Here is an 18735-nt window from a genome sequence, read left to right on the forward strand (position 1 = left end):
ACGCCAAACAGCTGTTAAGAGCTCAGATAATCCCACTGAACACCACCTGTTCAGCGCCAAATGGCAGACGGACAAAGTTAGCAACTCGCCAGCGAACACAGTGGAGCATTTAGCAGCTTAAAGGAGCTCTGTACAACATTCAGATCATTAATATAGCAGCAAACAACTATTTGCTATGTAAAGATATGGTGGAGTAATGGCGTCCTGAGCAGAGAATGAAGTCACGCTTCATTCCCTGTGTGTGTTGTAATCCGAGCTTCTCTGTTCGTTGTTGTGGTAGCCGGTCTGCAGCGCATGCATGTTAGTGCATTTAAGTCCCTGTGTATGTATCTCACTGGCTAGCTAACTTCCACTGATGCACTGTGCTCATATGGTGGTCATAGCTGATAATGCTGTCCTAACCTACGGTTAGCTCCTTTAGCTGCTAGCCATGGGATCAGCAACCTCCATGTTGAGAGCTGCGTGCATTCAATCCAAGCCCAGGCTTTCAATGTTGCCCACAGCTCCTTTAAAAGGCAGGTATTTCCCTTTGGAGTTGGGTTGAAACCAAAACAGGACTAAATAGAGAATGAGTATTGGAATTGCATTTATTTGCTAACACACTAGCTATATCAACTCTAGTAGATGATGATGGGTCAGTGTTGTGTTTACAGCTTATTGCACTGCTCTCAAGTGGCTAAGAAATCAATTAATGCAGGTTTAAAGGGACAGTTCACCCCCCAAATCGACTGTATTTATCAATCTAGATTGTTTTGGTGTAAGTTGTCGAGTGTTGGAGATATAGGCCACAGAGATGTCTGCCGAACTACACCTGCAAACCGTATCACCACACAAAAGGAAGAGTGCATCTACTCACATACGCGAGGGGCTACTGGTCGTGACAGTGCAAGATGTAAACATTAATGTCGTCCTCCTTGAGTGAGCAGTAGTGTTAGCTAGCTCAGTGGTGCTAGGTGAGCTAGCAGTAGATGCACACTTCCTTCTGCATAGTGATTCGGTTTGTGGGTGTAGTTCGGTAGAAAGAAAATAGTTCCTAAATGAATCTGCTCACAGCAAGTTCTGTGGATTATCTTGAGTAACCAGATCGTGATTTCTAGAAAGAGACATTGCTGTTGAGTTATTTAATTTTGGTTTTTGGCGCTTTGAGCACCACAAGCTGAGTGCCATCTAGTTCCATTACATTTAAGAGAAGGCAGATGTGGCGGCCGATATCTCCAACATTCAGCAACTCACACTAATACCATCTAGATTGATAAATAGAACTACAGGTAATGCATTTTTGATTTGGGGTTGACCTGTCCCTTTAAGTATACTTTTACATTGAAAACAAGCTAATATCCAAACAGCATTAACTGATTTGTGCAGAGAAGTACAACATGCAGAAAACTCAATGTCTACTTTGCCAGGAAACGACAGTAATATTGTGACTCTACACTATTTGTTCAAACAACACACAGCACTATAACTCTTTCTCTCTCCCATTTGTTTTTCCCACAAACACACACAGAGATGAAAAATCTGCCAGCCCTGGGCCATGCATGATGCATAAGAGGCTCAATGTGGTTCCACCTCCTCCTCTTAATCCCTCCTTCAATCTCCCTCTCCCCTGACTGTACCTTCTCTCGCTCCACAGGACCCCACTGACAGTCAAAAGCATTGTCCTCCAGATATTTTGAGGTGTGTGGGTGTCTTTATGCATGTATATACCACTGTGTGTGTGTGTTTCCTATTAGCATATACAGTGATAAACAGATTCATGCTGGAGTAAAAGTGAAGCTTTACAAGGTTCCACAGTTTTGGCCTGATGAGAAAGACAGCGACATACTAGAAGCAGCTGCTGACAAATAAAAACTAACTAGCAATGCCGCCTCAGAGTCACCCACATAAAAGCTCCTCTGCTTAGTTATTATCCCACAGATAAGTGGCTGCAGGGAGAGTAACATCTAGTGAGTGTGCATGTGTGTGTGATTACAAGAGAGTAAGCTCCTGTTCTACTGTTTCCTTCAAAGGAGTACCAGGTGAGAAAAAAAACACAATACAGGTCTGATCCAGAGCTCCTGTATCCAATAAACAAAGCCACGTTTGATGTGTTGTAAACGAACAGGAGCGAGACCCAGAGGGCGAAAAGGGCCAAACTCACATGGAGCGCTGAGCTGCCAAAGATCAGGAAGACCGTCTTTCTTTTCATCATTTTTATAGCCCAGTCCAGCTTCCTGAATTACCCGCACTCCACTTACTCCCCGTTGGCAAGAGCAGCCCATGACACACACACACACTCATAAGTGAACCAGGAGACCCCATGCCAGCCCTGATGGCCTACATTTTAGCTTGCCTCCGCTGAGCTTATGGGAGGTCAAACCTACTAAATCTGCTGACTCTGTCACATTGTCACGCTCCACTGAAAAGCACCTTTGAAACTCTAATTTTTTTAACTGATATTACCCGAGCTGCACGATTTATTCGACTGACATGATCCCTGCAGTTTACAGCCTGTAGTAGGCTATTAAACACAAGCTCTGGAAGCACTGCCTGCACTGGGATACACGTGTTTATGAATGTGAAGTAACCTCTCAGAAACAAGTGGGTTTTGATACTACATCAAATAAGACAGTGCACACAAACATTTTATGGGTAAATAATGGTGCTGCTGATGGTTGAAATGAAGCTCTTGCAAAAGTTCAGTCAGGAAGACTCCTTGCATGCATGCTTACTCTCTATCTCTGTCATTTGGTGCTGTCAATTGAGTCATCAGCCGATTCACAATCAACCAAAAGCACAGCGACACACCTTATCTGTTGGCCTATCGTCTTACTGCTCCTCATTTTAAATATGGTTCTTTCTCTGCTGTAGTTCTTTCATGCTGCAGCCGTGCGCGCCCTCCACCTCCTCATAATCACCTAGTCTTCCTGGATTCATCAGCCTCAACTGCCTCATCAGCCATCAGCCTCAGAGTCATCAGCCACCAGTATCTCCATAAGTGTATAGACTCCATGAGGGGATTTATCCTGCCACCACCCAGATCACAAACATCTCCCTCTGGTGTCCAAGTGCCAAAAAATCTTAGGCCATGGTTACACGAAAATTATCCGCTGAAAACGGAATCGTTTCTCATTTTCGTTTTGAAAAAAGATCCGTGTTCAGACGACAACATTTTGATAACAATTGCCTGCCACAAAAAATGACCAAAAACGCTGTAGTATACATGCCAGGCCAGTAGTTGGCTAGGGTTAGTATGACTTCATCTGTTCATCTGTTAATCTCTACACTCCTGTTTGAAACATTATCTTTACTTCATTTATCCGTCTCTCCTGATTCAACTTGAATTTGTTAATGCTAAAGTCTGTCTGAATCTGGTCCAAACCTTCCTGCCTTAACCGATCAATAGTCCCATAGACAAATGACTACAGGGCACTTTACAGAATATTATAGCAAACCATTTTATTGTAAAAGAATAAGTAAATAAAAAGATCATATATTTTGCTTTTCCCACAGTCACTTTTTTTGTAGCTGCTTGTGTGTCAAGCCAATAATCCCCTTCAGAAATGTCCATCAATACATCTGTCCCCCACCATCAATCAGTCTGCCTCCATCCCTCTTCCATTTTATTTTGGCAGCGATCACAGAATAAGCTTATTGTTGGAGAGCACGACCGACGCTGGAGGCAAGAAAAGGAGCCGTCATCTCCGACCCCATCACTGCTTTTCTGGGTGAAACCCAGCCGCAAAGAGCGTGAGGCGAGCACGGCCAATTCAACAGAGACACGCTTTACCAAGAAACTGGTGGGATCCTTAATAACACAGAAAGCAAAACAAGCAAGGGCACGAGATGGAAGGCAGTGATTGACAGGGAAAAGGAGATAACAAATACTGGAGAGGATCTTGCAAAAATAAACAAACATTTCCATTCCCTTTATGGAAATATTTAGGGAAATTACATTTTTAAAAGTGCAGTCTGTAGGATTCAGTGGCATCTAGCAGTGAGGTTACAGAACTGAAACTTCTGTGTGCCAAGCATGTAGGAAACTATGGTAGTAGCTACTGTAGAAACAACATGGTGAACTCCTTGGAAGAGGATCCATTCTGTATGTAGATATAAACAGCTCATTCTGAGGTAATGAAAACACAATGATTCTTATATTTAGGTGATTATACGCTAATGAAAACACAGTTAGGAATTTTATACACCTTTTCTGCCAATAGATGCCCCTGAATCCTACACTGGACCTACTAAACTTAACTAACAGTGTCGCAATAAATAGTGATATATTGAATCAAAACCCCTGTATCCTGATACGTATCATATCACTAAATTCTTGCCATTACACAGCCCTATCCTCTACTGTAACCTCAAGTCTCAAACATGTCCCATCACAGCCCAAAGGTCTTTCATACCAAACACAGTTCCAGGTGGTTTCACTAATTTGATCCCCATCTCAGGCTTAAGGTATGAGAATCGGTAAGCTGCTGAAAGTCGCTCCTCTGGAATGAAACCTGCATGAGTCAGATTTGAGAGAGAAAAAAAAAAAACGGAGCATATCCAGAATGCTAAACAATGCCTCGCCTTGTCATTGGCCTCCCTGAATTTTCCCAGGTTTCCTTTACTCTACCTCCTCCGCTGGCTGCCTGTGGCTGTTAGTATCTGATTCAGTGTCCTGGTGCTGCTGCGTACGGCTGCCAAAAGAGTGAACTCCAGTCCTTGTTTCAGCCACACACACTCATTCTCTGCACTGTGTAACAACCAGGTGTAGGATGATTGACCTGCCTCACCCCCCCTGCCTTCAGCTCGAACATTCTCTTATGAATTACATCCTAATTTTGACACACCCTGCAACATGTCTTTGGCTCAGAATTAATTAATTAATACCAAACCAAAAGACAATGTTAAAAGAAAGAATGGACTCTATAAAAGCTGAGTAGAACATTTTCTTGATAGTCCTATCTAAGACGGCCCCCCTGGACCTGTAAAGTATTACTCAAATTAACATGTAGTGGGCAGGAAGAGACTCCAAATGACCACGAGGAGATGCAAAACCACAAAAAGATGCATTGCAACTACAAAGAGATGTAAAACAATGACATATAAACAACAATAAAGTGTTGTGTGTCTCTCTCCTCTGTAGGAAAGGTGCATTTCTGTGCCCAGGTACCCACTGTCTGATAATCCGCCCCTGTGTGTGGGCAATCCACTACAATTAAGTCTCAACAATCAAAAGTGTTAGAGATACAAAGTGAACAATGTAGCTCCCCTGGTGGACAATCAGTGTAATGGCATTAATGCTGAAACACAACATTAAGATGCATCACTCCCTTACGCTCTGTCAAAATTGATGTACTGTATACTGAGATGTTGCATGTGATCAGGGCTGCAACTTTTCACTATCAAATAGTCTTAGTTTCTCAGTCAGCTACTGATTTAATGTAGAAAATGTCAGGAAAAAATGAAGCATGTCCATCACAAGTCAGCAGATGCAAAGATATTCAAGTTACAATCATATAAAACAGGGAAAAATGCACACCTTCATATTTAAGAAGCTGGAACCATCGAGAATATTTGGCATGTTTTGCTTAAAAGTGACCCAAACATGCAGATTAATTTGTTGCAGTCACCTTATCAATTCGTCAAGCTATTGTTTCAGCTCCATGTGTAATGGATACATGAAGGAACTACTTGCAACACTGGTTATTTTCTCTGAGAGCGTGTGGGAGACAAGGCTGTCTGGTCAGCTGCAGAATGCTGCAGCAAAAAATTCAAATTGTGGTGATCCCATTCCAGTTAGACTAGTCGCTCATTGTTTGCAGTCCACCAAGCAACTTCACCCAGACCAGTGGCGGTGAGGGTGGACTCATAGTGTACCGATGGTCCACACTGTCAAGTGCTGAGCCAAGGATGACTAACCTCCCCCTCTAAGTGTGCTTGTTGTCTTTAGATGATCCGACAGCAAGGTGATGGCCCAGATCACTCTACCGGCTACTCTCAAACTCTTTGCTTGTGTCCATCAGGAAGTATTAAACAGCCTTGCTCATCCCTCATGGACAAATAACCACAGGAATTCGAGGAATGCCGTGAGAACAATGTTGCTGCTATTGGAATTCATCAGTGGCCACAGTGTAAACTATTTTATAGAGCCCACTTGGATGGCGAGGCGGATGGGGATAAACCACACATCTTCATATTCTTGGTGACACTGGGTGCATTCAACTCTGCGTCTGAGGACTTGCTGCCCAACTTCAGCTCATAAGTTTGACGAGACGGGCTGTCTTTTTAGGAAGGCTACCTGTAGTCCACCTCTAGAGTAAGAACTTTAATCATCAGTACTAGTGGCAGGGGACTGATACCAATGTGTCCTTACAGCACAGTCCAACTGCAACTATAGCAAACACATCAGAAGATGTAGATGCCTTTCTGTGTTCATGCCGGTATCTATAGGTGTATATGTATGGGGACACACCCCCCTCAATATTTTGTACTGGTCCCCACCCCACCCTGAGAGAAATACTTTTGTTAAGGACTTTTGTTTTGACATTTGCACCACAAATTTAGCAGAAAATTAATGCACAAATTTGTGTATGAATTCACCACAATGCAGGAAATTAAGTGTTTAACCACCCACCCAAACATATGTGCCCCCCCCGATGTTGAAACCAAACCTACACCCTTGGTTGAATCCCAAACTTGAAAACAAATCATCACTGTCATTGCTTTCCTAACCGGTCTGGCAACATGGGAATTACTTTAATGCATCTAAAATGTCACATTCTGGTGTCGTTTTTAAACATATGTGATCAAATACTGTTGTAAATGCGCTGTTAAGTAGTCAGTTTCATAAAGATGCATTGTCAGCGATGACATGGAGACACTCGCAGACGCTCATGTTATTGACACAAAGTTTAAAACAAGAACCCTCTTCTTACCTTTGTGCTTCTCCATTCCCTCGCTGTTTCACCTTCTTACCCCTCGCTTTGCTTCTCTCATAAACTCAAAACAATCCCAAAACTTTTTTTGCTGACAAGTTTTCTGACTGATGGGACGGCGAAAGTCTGCGGAATGCAGCCCGACGCTCCCCGTTTTCAACAATGCGCACTGACTGACTGAGTGACTGGCTGCCTGTGCTCAGACCGACTCACTGATTTGACGGAACAACAGCGCTCTCCTCGTCCTCCTAATCTGGTTTTGCCGCACCTCCTCTCTCGCATGCAGCATCCACACTGCTGCTCGGCTGCTCCCTGCAAAGTAAAAGGGACCCCCAGGTGTCATTCAGAGGCTCCCATGGGTCCCATAACAAAGTGAGGAAGAGTTTCACTTGTCATCACCGAAGAAGAAGTTTTCAAACTGAGAGGATCCTCTTTACAGTTTCAGTTTGGGCTGTTTCCTGCTATAAATCCATACAGTAAATCTTGGTTTCAAAATAAGCACATACGATCACTGACTCATAAGACTAAGGAAACGTGCGATGCTCCGACGCGTGGGTTACTTTTGCATAAAAGAAATGTGTTCATGCTTAAGTTAGTGGCTAAAATCTGCCAGATCAGACAGAAACAGAGGAAGTGGTGTCTGGGGCAAAAATCTGACATGGTGCAGATTTCATAATAAAAATACACTTTTACGCACCAGAAAAGGTACAGTACTTTTACGCATCAGAAAAAGGGAACTTCCCTGACCAAACAACCGCCCACCTCCGTGGGAGCACCATGACCGGGTGGAGGTATGACAGGAATGTCACGCAGAGCAACGCAACATGCTCCAGGAGATGATTAAAACGCATGACGCGCGCATGTGTGTTTTGTATAAAGTCTTCACTTTTGGCTGAAGCAGCACTTGGTCACGGTTAGTTATACTGCACCAGTCACGCCCGAGATGAGCTGACTGCAGCTACAATATAAGGCAGGTGGTAGTCCTGTGATGTCATCTGATGTTGGTTAATGATACACTCTCTAGGGTGGGGTGGGGTGGGGTGGGGACCTTGTAATGGGAATTTCTCTCCCAGAAAGGCAGGGTCATCTTTATGTGACTGCTGAAGTTACTCACAGGTGACATTACAGTATGTCAGCTGGCTTCCAAGTGACCCTCTGTGGTCCATGTTAAGGCAACATGTGTTTGATGACTACACCATGTCTGGGTGTAAGTGGTTTTTACATTAAAGAGACAGTTCACCGCCATATTAAAAATACATGTTTGTTTTCTCTTACATAGTGCTATGTTTCAGTCTAGATTTTTTTGGTGGTGGTTGGCAAGTTTGGATTTATCAAAGCTCCAGGAAAAGGAACCTCCATTTCAATCAGGAGCAGCAGGATAAATCCCCCCATGGAGTCCAGACACTGATGGCTGATGACTCAGAGGCTGATGGCTAATGAGGCAGATGAATCTGCGAAGACTAGGAGGTGAATGGGAGGTGGATGGCGCACACGACTGCAGCAAGAAAGACCTACTGCAGAGAAAGAACCATATTTAAAATGAGGAGCAGTCAGATAGGCTGACAGAGAAGGTGTGTCGCTGTGTCATTGGTTGATTGTGAATCAGCCGATGATTCAATTGACCTACCCAGACAATGACACCTACAGATAGTGAGTGAGCATACATGCACGGAGTTAATGGCAGGGTGAGAAAGAAAACTTACAGCCTGAGCATGAAAAGTACTGTCTTCCTGACTGAACTTTTGCTAGAGCTTCTTTAGTGCCCCACAAATGGTGTCGTCATGTTACGTAAAGTTATGTATGTTAGGTTTTGAAAAAAGGAATATGTTGATGACATACCTTAAAATAACTCAAAGTTCACTTGGTTTCACACAGAATATAAACACCGGTCTCCTGGGGGGAAGTCCTGTGTTGTTTGACCCATTCACCACCCCAACCTACCTACTAACATGGACTTTAGCTCTTTATACTACTTCCTTCCTCACTCCTGTCAGCACATAGGTCACGTGATCACTGCCTTCCTGATTACGTGGGTTATATACGAATTCTGGTGCACAACTTTTCATAAGTACGAACAGTTCTTGAGGACAGCCTGCTCTTTTCAGTAGATGCACATCAGTTAGGTCAGTGGTGCTGGGTGAGCTAGCAATAGATGCATGCTTCTTTCTGCGCTATGGTATAGTTGGTGGGTGTAGTTCAGTAGAAAGAAAATAGTTCTTACATGAAACTGCTCACAACAAGGTCTGTGGATTATCTTGAGTAATGGGGTCATGATTTCTGGAAAGAGACATTGCTGACATTGAGTTTTTCAAATGTATTTTTGCCACTTTGAGCACCACAAGCTGAGCGCCATCTAGTTCCATTATATTCAAGTGAAGGCAGACATCTCTATGGTCGCTATCTTCAACACTCGGCAACTCACCCCAAAACAGCCTAGACTGATAAAAAGCACTATGGGTAAGAGCGAAAATATGTATTTTTGATTTTGGGGGTGAACTGTCTGTTTAAAGTAACAGTTTTTATTCATAAAATGGGGTTCAGCTTTTCAACATCTTCACCCATCCACTTGTACTTTTACATTCAGGGTCAAAGGGTGCTGCAGCTCCTTACTCTCTGGTCAGAGGGCACACTTAAGAGGTCAGCAGTCTTGAGGGTCAGACAAGGTCAAGAGCTGAACTCAACACAGACACAGCAGAGGCTTAGAGCAGAACCAAGGACTTCTCTGCTGTACAGTATTGTGACAGTGCGTGCCATTGAGTATTTGCAAGACATCTAATAAATGGAGGTTCTGTTCCTTGGAGCTTTAATAAGTCTAAATGCAAAAACTGCCTCTCTAATTTCACAAGTTTCATGATGACTTATCTTCATTCAGGGGATGTATCCTTGCCCTTCTATCTGTGCTAAGATTCAAAGTTCTCTGAAAAGATGCCATTTAAGAAAGAACAGCTTACTGCTAGTATTGAGCATCTGTGCTGTCTTTCAGTAATGCATACACATGCAGGTAAGTCTTTACCTATGAGCTTCTTGTAATTTCTCACAACTAGTTTCTCCAAAGAGTGTCTTGTTCAAATCCAGTGCAGAGATTTTCCCCATCTTTTGTCTTTGTCTCAACCCAGTTTCTCATAAGATCCAAACAACAAGCAACAATATCTGCTTGACATTTTCTCACGTTATGGTTCAAACTCACTGTGATTTGTGCGTTGGCATGATTTTTCTCTACAGCTGAAACTCAGTCCCTGAGCAAAGTGTTGATAATGGGAAGTTTTATTAGTTTAAATCTATTAGTGTAAGACCAGGTTTATATCCATCTGTGCAGGCTTTATTTTCCAATAATAACATTAGAAACGGGCGACTCTAAAACCTGTCAAAACATTGTAATGTAATATAACACTGTATATACTTGATATATACTGTATATAATGGGCCATACCATTTAGCTTTTATTACCTTTGTGCTTTAAGTGTGGGTCTAATAATAGTAATGATACTAAAAGCTTGAAACAACAAGACGGACAGTTACTGTAATTCAGAACCAGACACTAAAGATATCAGAGGACTTAAGTCTTATGCAACCCTGTGGCTCTTTATATTCACCAATTTACAAAAGGAAAGACATTCTTAAAGGTCCAGAGTGTGGGATTTAAGGGTAATAAAACATAATATGATCTTATGTGTATAGCCACCTGAAAAATTACTAGGAGGCCACACAGAGATCAAAGCTTCTTTTGCAAGTGAGACTTAGCGAAGACAAGCACCATCAAACACATGATAGCAACATCAAATCACAACAGCAACAATATTTAGCAATATTCAGTCTAGAGTTTGTTAGTAAATTGGAGCACCTGCAGTTAGCAGCGGCCACTTCCTTAACTTAAAGCTAAAAATCATTTAAAGAGATAATGAGCTGTTTTTACCTGCAGGGGGTGTGGGTCCTCGTCCACGCTTCTACAGTAGCCCAGAACGTACAAACCAAACTCTGGCTCTGGATAAGGCCATTCAAGTTTTTGCATCAGCCGCCATAGTTAGCAGCCGCTCCACGACGAGTCGAACAGCATTGGAAAAACACAGATTTTAAGCATGAAACTGCTTTATCTAGTGTTTTCAGTGGTTGAATCATCAGGTCTGTTTGTTATAGAGAGGGAAAGATCTCTGAGGATAATTCGGCCTCTGGTAAAAAACTCCTGAACATCTGGGTTTTAAGTTATCAGAGAAAAAAGATGAGCACGCATTAGCTGACACTGGGCCAGCTGCCCCTCTGTGATGTGCCAAACAGCATTGGAGAAACACTGATTTGTAATGTAAGACTCTTTTATTCAGTGTTTTTAACTGTTTTCAGACCTCTGCAGATAATTCGGCTCTTGGTAAAAACCTCCTAAATGTCTGGATTTTAACTTATCAGAGAAAAAAGCTGAGTACATATCAGTTTTATTTGAGCTGGTAGCCAGTGAAGCCTATAATGTGAGCTCGCTCTAGGTTCTTTGTGAAGGTCTTAATGGGGCATTTTGAATGATTGGTAAAGTCCTTATACTTCTATTATTTGGTGGACAGACATAGCATGGAGCTTCAGCTTACAGAGTCTAAATCAATGCACTTGCCAGTTAGGATTAATTTACAGTCTAAATACCATAGGATAAGCTGGTAAGAGCAATAATAGACCAGCATTCTGCCGGGATTTTGTTGAATGTACTCAGTTTAAGTGTTTTCAGCTGAATGTAAAACTCCACAGGGTCTGTTTCCAGGATGGTAAGCTGCCTCAGAATGTTGGCAGAGCTAGTTTTCATTCTGAAGAAACGTCTGGCTTTTCATTTATTGTAAGAAAGGCTGAGATTTATTCAATGCAGTGGGAATTTGAGGTGTTTTTTTTGTCTATCTGCGTGTCAATGCCAAGGCCAAGAATGAACTTCCTGGCTCAATATTTTGCTTTTGTTGTTATGCACAAGCACAAAAGAAAATTTGCACTTGAGCAAATCTTTTCACCGTCTTCTAGGGCAGCTACAATGTACGGTAATTATTGTTAGCCTGGAAGCTGTGTCTATTAGTCTGCATCTCTGTTCAGACTTCACGGGTCAGCTGAAAGTCAATGGGTGATGTCACAGTTTTTCTACACTTTAATCGTATAGCCTTGAGCGACTGGTGAAAGTGTGAATGTGAGTCAGGCATGATGGCTCAGCATGAATTAAATACAAGGGTGGTCTTTCTTTGTCTGTGTGTCCACAGCATAAGAACTGTCTTTTTAATCCAAGAGGGGAATTCCTCCAGTGCAGCAGAGCTTTGGAAGCCCCTGGCTGTGCGGGTGGTTTCAGGTCTTGAACATTCAGATTCGGATCATTTTAGGTCATCGTGCTTGTCCGTGTGAGTGAGGTATTTGTGTGTAGGTGGGGGACAAGGGTGCTAAAAGTCTCTGAGTGAGTCGGACACACTTGAACTTTACAACATTAAATTTTTTTGAGTCAAAGGTGCAACTTCAGAGAGGGCTTCTCTCCTCCTTTCTGCTGCTGATTGGAGCACAAAGCGCATTCCTCAGCTGTGAATCAGAGGACAAAGGTCACTGACTCAACTCCAAATTAGCACTGGACCCTCTTTGATTCAGGGGCCTTTCCCATGTTTGCACACATATACACAGACACATAATGCAGCACCGATCCCCTCAAAAGCAACCCCCCATTTATTTAGGAATTCTCATCTAATCTATTCTAAACCATGCGCCCCCCCTCTTACTGTTACATCTGGGAATTTCCAAAGAAAGTTGAATCCACTGATTCTGCTGCACCTCCCTGTTGTTTTAAGAACATTTCGACCAAGAATGCAGAGGGCACTGGCTTCAGACACACTACACCGTGTAAAGATGGTGCTCGCTTCCCCGCGCCACAGAGGTGCGTGCACCTGACTAAACGCCAAGAGGCTCTCCCGTGGCTTAAGTGGAAGAGTGTTAAGTCATAGCGGGATAATATTGTTTTTAGTTCATGTGTGCTCAGGTTCACAGCAACCTCTGTGGAAAATAAACAGTGGTTCGTCAGATTTCAAAGTGAGCAGATGACTCATGTGAAGGCTCAGAAAATATGGAGGTGATACTTTTGGTGGCATCTTAAGTCTTTCCAGGTAGGTTTTGTCTGGACGACATTGCGAGTGGTAATAGAAGACTGGTCTTCTAACAATCATATCTTAAATAAGACCGGGAAGAGTTCAGGTATTCAGATTATTTCCCAAATAAACCATGCCCAAAACACACTAATTACTTTACTTCTATGTCACTAATTGCTGCCACACCAGAGAAAAACAAAAAACAAACAAAAAAGGATCAGTATCACATAATAATGTAAAAGTTTATTGTTATGACAAGACATTTTCATGTTTTGACAAGACATTTTCATGTTTTGACAAGACATTTTCATGGGCGTCATGGTGTGGCAGTGGTTCCTGGTTCGAACCCAGGGTGGAGGAGCCCTTCTGTGCGAGTTTACATGTTCTCCCCGTGTCAGCGTCGGTTTTCTCTGGGTACTCCAGCTTCCTCCCACAGTCCAAAGACATGCAGGTTAATTGGTGACTCTAAACTGGCCGTAGGAGTGAATGAGAGCATGTTGTGTGTTAGTCCTGTGATAGTCTGGCGACCTGTCCAGGATGTACCCTGCCTCCCACCCAATGTCAGCTTGGATAGGCTCCAGCCCCCCCGTGACCCCCAACAGGATAAGCAGTTAGGGAAAAGTGAATGAATAAATGAATGAGACATTTTCATGTTATTATGACATATAAACATATCACATTATAACAAAAAAAATGTATATTGTTATGACAATTTACTTTTCACCTTGTTATGACATAAAAGGTTTTGAGTTATAACATGAAACATTTTATAACAATAGATTGTTTTAACATGTTTTAAAAGAACATATAATGTAAGTATATTACAGTTAAAGTTTCTTGTTATAACATGATAAGATTTATATGTCATAATAATGTAAAGATATCTCAAAATGCACATCTTGTTATAACGATAAACTTTTCACATTAGAACGTGATTCTGATTTGTTTTTTGTTTTTGTTTGTTTTGTTTTTTTTGCATGGGTTTTCTCCAGGTACTCCAGCTTCCTCCCACAGTCCAAAGACATGCAGGTTAAATCGTGACTGACTCTAAATTGGCCGTAGGTGTGAATGTGAGCGTAAGTCATTGTTTTTGTCTATGTGTCAGCCCTCTCGCCCACTGTCAGCTGGGATAGGCTTCAGCCCCCCAGTGTCCTCTTACAGGATAAGCGGTTACGGGAAACGAATGAATGAATGAATGAATGAATGTTTGTCTGTTTTTTCCTGGCATGGCAGCAATAAGCTTTTGTACTAACTGTTTTGTCTTTAACATTAATAGTCTTTATCAAACAGGATGTTCATTCATTCATTTTCTGTAACCGCTTATCCTGTTAGGGCTTGCAGGGAGGGATGGAGCCTATCCCAGCTGACATTGGGTGAGAGGCGGGCTACACTCTGGACAGGTCACCAGACTATCACAGGGCTGACACATAGAGACAGACAACCATTCACACTCACATTCACACCTACGGACAATTTAGAGTCACCAAGCATGTCTTTGTACTGTGGGAGGAAGCCAGAGTGCAAACTCCGCAGACAAGGGTTCCCCCACCTCTGGGTTTGAACCTAGAACCCTGTTGCTGTGAGGCAACAATGGTAACCACTACACCACTGTGCTGCCTTAAACAGGGTGTATGCTGTACAATTCCAGTGAGTCATTATCTACAATCAAAGATCATTGTCTCTCTTACATGTAAAATCATAGCAGAGGTCTTCAGATGACTCTTGGAGCTGATTATATCCAGATGAAGACCTCCAGCTGTGAAACTGAAAAAGTCTGTATATCTCAGAAGAATCACTGTGGGTGACATGAGAACATGTGTTGTTCCATTATTTGTTGGTACTATATCTGCAATCCAACATCAGGATTTATTTCTGGATTGAATTTGCAAAATGAGCTGCTCTGATTTACATTAATGGAGTAATACAAGTAAATTACATTTTAGGGTGAACTGTTCCTTTGATTCAACAAATCTTATTAAAGTTTGAATCTCTCCTCCCCTCCTCTTTTTCTTACACTTCATCCCATCTTATCAGTGTTGGTTCATAACATAACTGTGCTGCCATTTTGACACTGTTGATATTGACTTTATTTCAATAGACCAAATAATGCAGTGATTCTCAACCTTATTCATGTCAACGATCCCCAAATTCATACTCATTGATGGACGTACCCCAAGTTGATAGGATTTGTTTCAGGGACCTCCATGTCCATCTCTTTAGGTTGTTAGATATGAGTGAGACCAGCACTCGGCAGTTTTCAACCACAGTTGAGGAGATAAATGTGGAGGAAGTGAAACCTTTGATTGGAACAGTCACTCATATGACCCTTGCTCACACCGGGCTCACTTCTATAGCAAATAAAATAGTGAAAAATAAACTACATCTCATTTTCACAAGACAAGATTTGGTGTCTGAGTGGAATATTAACGTGGCATAACTTTTGCTTAGATAAGATACAACAGTGGATACAGTCATAGGCCTCTTGCTGAGAGCACATTTTGACACTTCACAGAAAAAGCACAGGTGCAAATAATAAAATGAATGATGAATAAATTCCATTTAGCTGCCTCAGCTTCAAGGTCCTGGTATTGTGCATGCTCGCTCACTGTCACACTGTCATGGCTAACTGGGACACTTGAATAGAAAGGAGCCATCACTAATGTTATTAGTAACATCTGTGCTATGACTATGAAATCTCAGTGGTCAGAGCAGAAACTTCTGTTCAGTTGCTCCAGTCCCTAAACCAAAAGTCTGTAGAGTTTGTGTGTCAGTGTTAAGAGTCTGCACCCCGCTGGGTTGCATTTGAAGATCAATGCCTGTATGTCGCTGTGCAGCATTGCCACCTGCAGGTGTACGTGTAGAAGTGTGGACAGCTTCAGATATATGACTCCTTTAATCAGCCAGAAATCATCAGTAAAGAATAATAATGTGGGATTCTTGCATACATGAAAGTTAAAAATGACTTTTCTGTTATATTCAGCAAAAATATTATCTAGTATATGAAAAAGCAGAAGAAGAGTAACGCATTTTTTTCATCCATCCATCTGCCACTGAATCATCATCTGTATGATAGACACAAACAAAAGCACATTTCAGATTTCTCTTTACTCTGCCGCTTCATACAATTCCACCAAACCCCTGAACTGTCAGACTCCTCAGTGTGGCAGCTGGCACCCTGACAAGCCCCATCTCAAACAAAGATAAGTGCTCTCTCAGCGAGACGTACCGCATCTGATGTTGGAGTACAGTCACAATGGTGCCTTCTCAGACACATGAATTATAAGAGACTTTATTAAAAAGCGCCTGTCCCTCCTTGACCTTGTCACTGAATTCTCCCCCAGCCATTAGTGTCAGTTATTGAAAATTACCCCGAGATGTGCCGGGACCTCGTGTCGGATGGGAACATAATTTCCACAAACAAATTGACACGTAAAATCACATGCATTTCAAATGCAGATGCAGAAGTTCGGCCTCTTTGCTTTGGTTAATTCCAGCGGGGCGACTGTAGCTGTGGAAATTACTGACCGTTTGTGTTATAATTATTACTATTTGTTGACAGCTCTTACCATCCTCACTGTCACCTCTCTGGTCACAGTGTTCAATTATGTGCCATTAGGAGCCAAGAGTACAATCTGTATGAAAGATACTTTTTATTTATAACACTCACACATCACAGAAATACATCAGATTTGCAGCAGACAGAGATCCAATATTTACATATGGATACTGGCTATTTGCAATTCATGTTTAATATGTTGAACATTTGCATATACCACCCACAACTACTCCTTATAATGTGTTAAACCCTGAATGTGTATGTATTTGCCATATACAGTTGACCAGCATTAGAAAGATATGTAATCTGCAGGGATATATATTATTTGCTTTTGAAAAAGGTGGACAATAAAATGTTTTGCAAAGCACAGCCTGCATGATTTAAAGGTCCAGTGTGGAGGATTTAGAGGCATCTATCTGAGGTTGCAGAACTGAAACTTCTCCAGTGTGCCAAGCATGTAGGAGAACTACAGTCGCCGATGCAAAAATGCAGAAATAGGAATAGCCTATCTAGAGCAAGTATTTGATTTGTCCATTCTGGGCTACTGTAGAAAAACATGGCAGACTCCATGGAAGAGGACCTGCCATGGATGTAAATAGAAAACTGAATGCAGCTTTGGAGGCAGGACCCTGTTCATTCCCTTGAAAGGTGCTTAGTGATGGACAAATCCAAAAACGTTCAACTGCCATGTATACAATTAACAAGATGATCAGTTCTGCTTCCGCACTTTGTGGCCAATTCAGCAAGCGCACCACACAGACTTTCACCTGCTGCGCCAACTACTTCCAGTTTAACACTCATCATAACATCAAAAGGGATAAAATAATAATAAACTTTATTAATATAGCACCTATAAATGAACAAAAAAAATCATAAAATGTCACCAAAGTAAAAGGTAAAATAGAATCAAGATTATAAACAAGAATTAAAATGAATAAGAAAGCAGTAAAATAGACAGACAGTTTAGATATCATCAGGATATGCTTTCCGATAGAAGCTAATTTTTAGGAGAGACTTAAATGAAGACACTGACTCAGACAGCCTTATACCCTCCTAAATGATTTCATCTTGCAGCTCTTCTAGACTATCCAAATGTTATTGGACCAAATGGATCAAATCCCAACAGTGAAATGAGTCAATTTGCGGGGGTTGTTACACTAAAAAAACATGTATTCACTGATTTACCGACATCTCTTTCACAATCTAAGTCTGTGGGAAAAAGTCTTTTTGGGCCCAATTGCATCACATGACAGACTTGGAAGTTTTTATTACACTGTTCTCCATATATCAACTAATATAACATGTGCATAAAATATGCATGTTGTAGTGACTACCATTTCTGCCAATGTATGCTCCTAAATCCTACACAGCAGACCTACTGTGCAATCAACAATAGATGCTACAACATTGAGTTTTGTACCAGATTTGTTTATTTACACAGGTTAAAATCAAGCAAATGGTATAATCTGAAATTAACAGTGGAAAAATATGTGCAAGGAGGAAGAAGCTGGGAAGGTCTTTTTTAATTACTTGTACCCAAGTAAGTGTAAACAAGTTAATACTGTTAAATATGTTGTGAGATTTTAAAACACATACAAACACAAAACCATTAATTAGCCTAGAGCTTAAGGTTTTCCAAAATATTCTCTGTATGAGAATAAGGACGATGTGGTTTTAACCAAACAAGAAAAACTTGTTCATACGTACCCCTGCATGCAGTGTTGGGAATGTCACTTTTAAAACTGAATAGGTTACAGATTACTAGTTACCCTGTTTAAAATCTAATAAGTAGCCTTTTTGTTAAAGAGTAAGATCCTTTTTGTTTAGCCAGAAACAGCCCCAAAATCTCTATTGCCAAGACTCCATTTTAATAAAGTCATTTTATTGTTTATAGAGCAGCATATTTTCACATCTAACTGGGTAGACTGAGGGTTTATTTCAACCAAACCAGGGCTGGTGATCACTGGAACAATGAAAAGACAAACCAAGATGGTTTTGAGAGCTTTAATTTGTTTCTGTTGACTTTGAATGTGTTTTACGACCATAAAATTACTGTTTATTTTAAATTGAGTCAAATGGAGAAAAATGGAGTTTAAATGGTTGTTTCTGGTTAAACAAAAATAATCTAACTGTTTAAGAAAAAAGGTCAATCTCTGTTTGGATCCTTTCCATAATGTTGTCATCAGTG

At 41.5% G+C, this 18735-nt stretch overlaps 1 protein-coding gene across 2 annotated transcripts in view; it reads right to left on the reverse strand.

Moving 5' to 3' along the window:
• The window catches only part of afap1l2 (actin filament associated protein 1-like 2), a 59562-nt gene extending 52375 nt beyond the window's left edge, over positions 1–7187 (reverse strand). The window contains exon 1 of one of the 2 annotated variants that reach the window (XM_050059908.1): positions 6912–7187. In XM_050059908.1, coding sequence (XP_049915865.1) covers positions 6912–6927 — 16 coding nt within the window. In that variant the 5' untranslated portion in view covers positions 6928–7187. The remainder of the gene's footprint in view (positions 1–6911) is intronic. The other variant, XM_050059910.1, reaches the window with a different exon arrangement.
• Positions 7188–18735: the final 11548 nt, after the last annotated feature.

This window comes from Epinephelus moara, chromosome 13 (genome assembly GCF_006386435.1).
Source record: "Epinephelus moara isolate mb chromosome 13, YSFRI_EMoa_1.0, whole genome shotgun sequence".
Taxonomy (NCBI): domain Eukaryota; kingdom Metazoa; phylum Chordata; class Actinopteri; order Perciformes; family Serranidae; genus Epinephelus; species Epinephelus moara.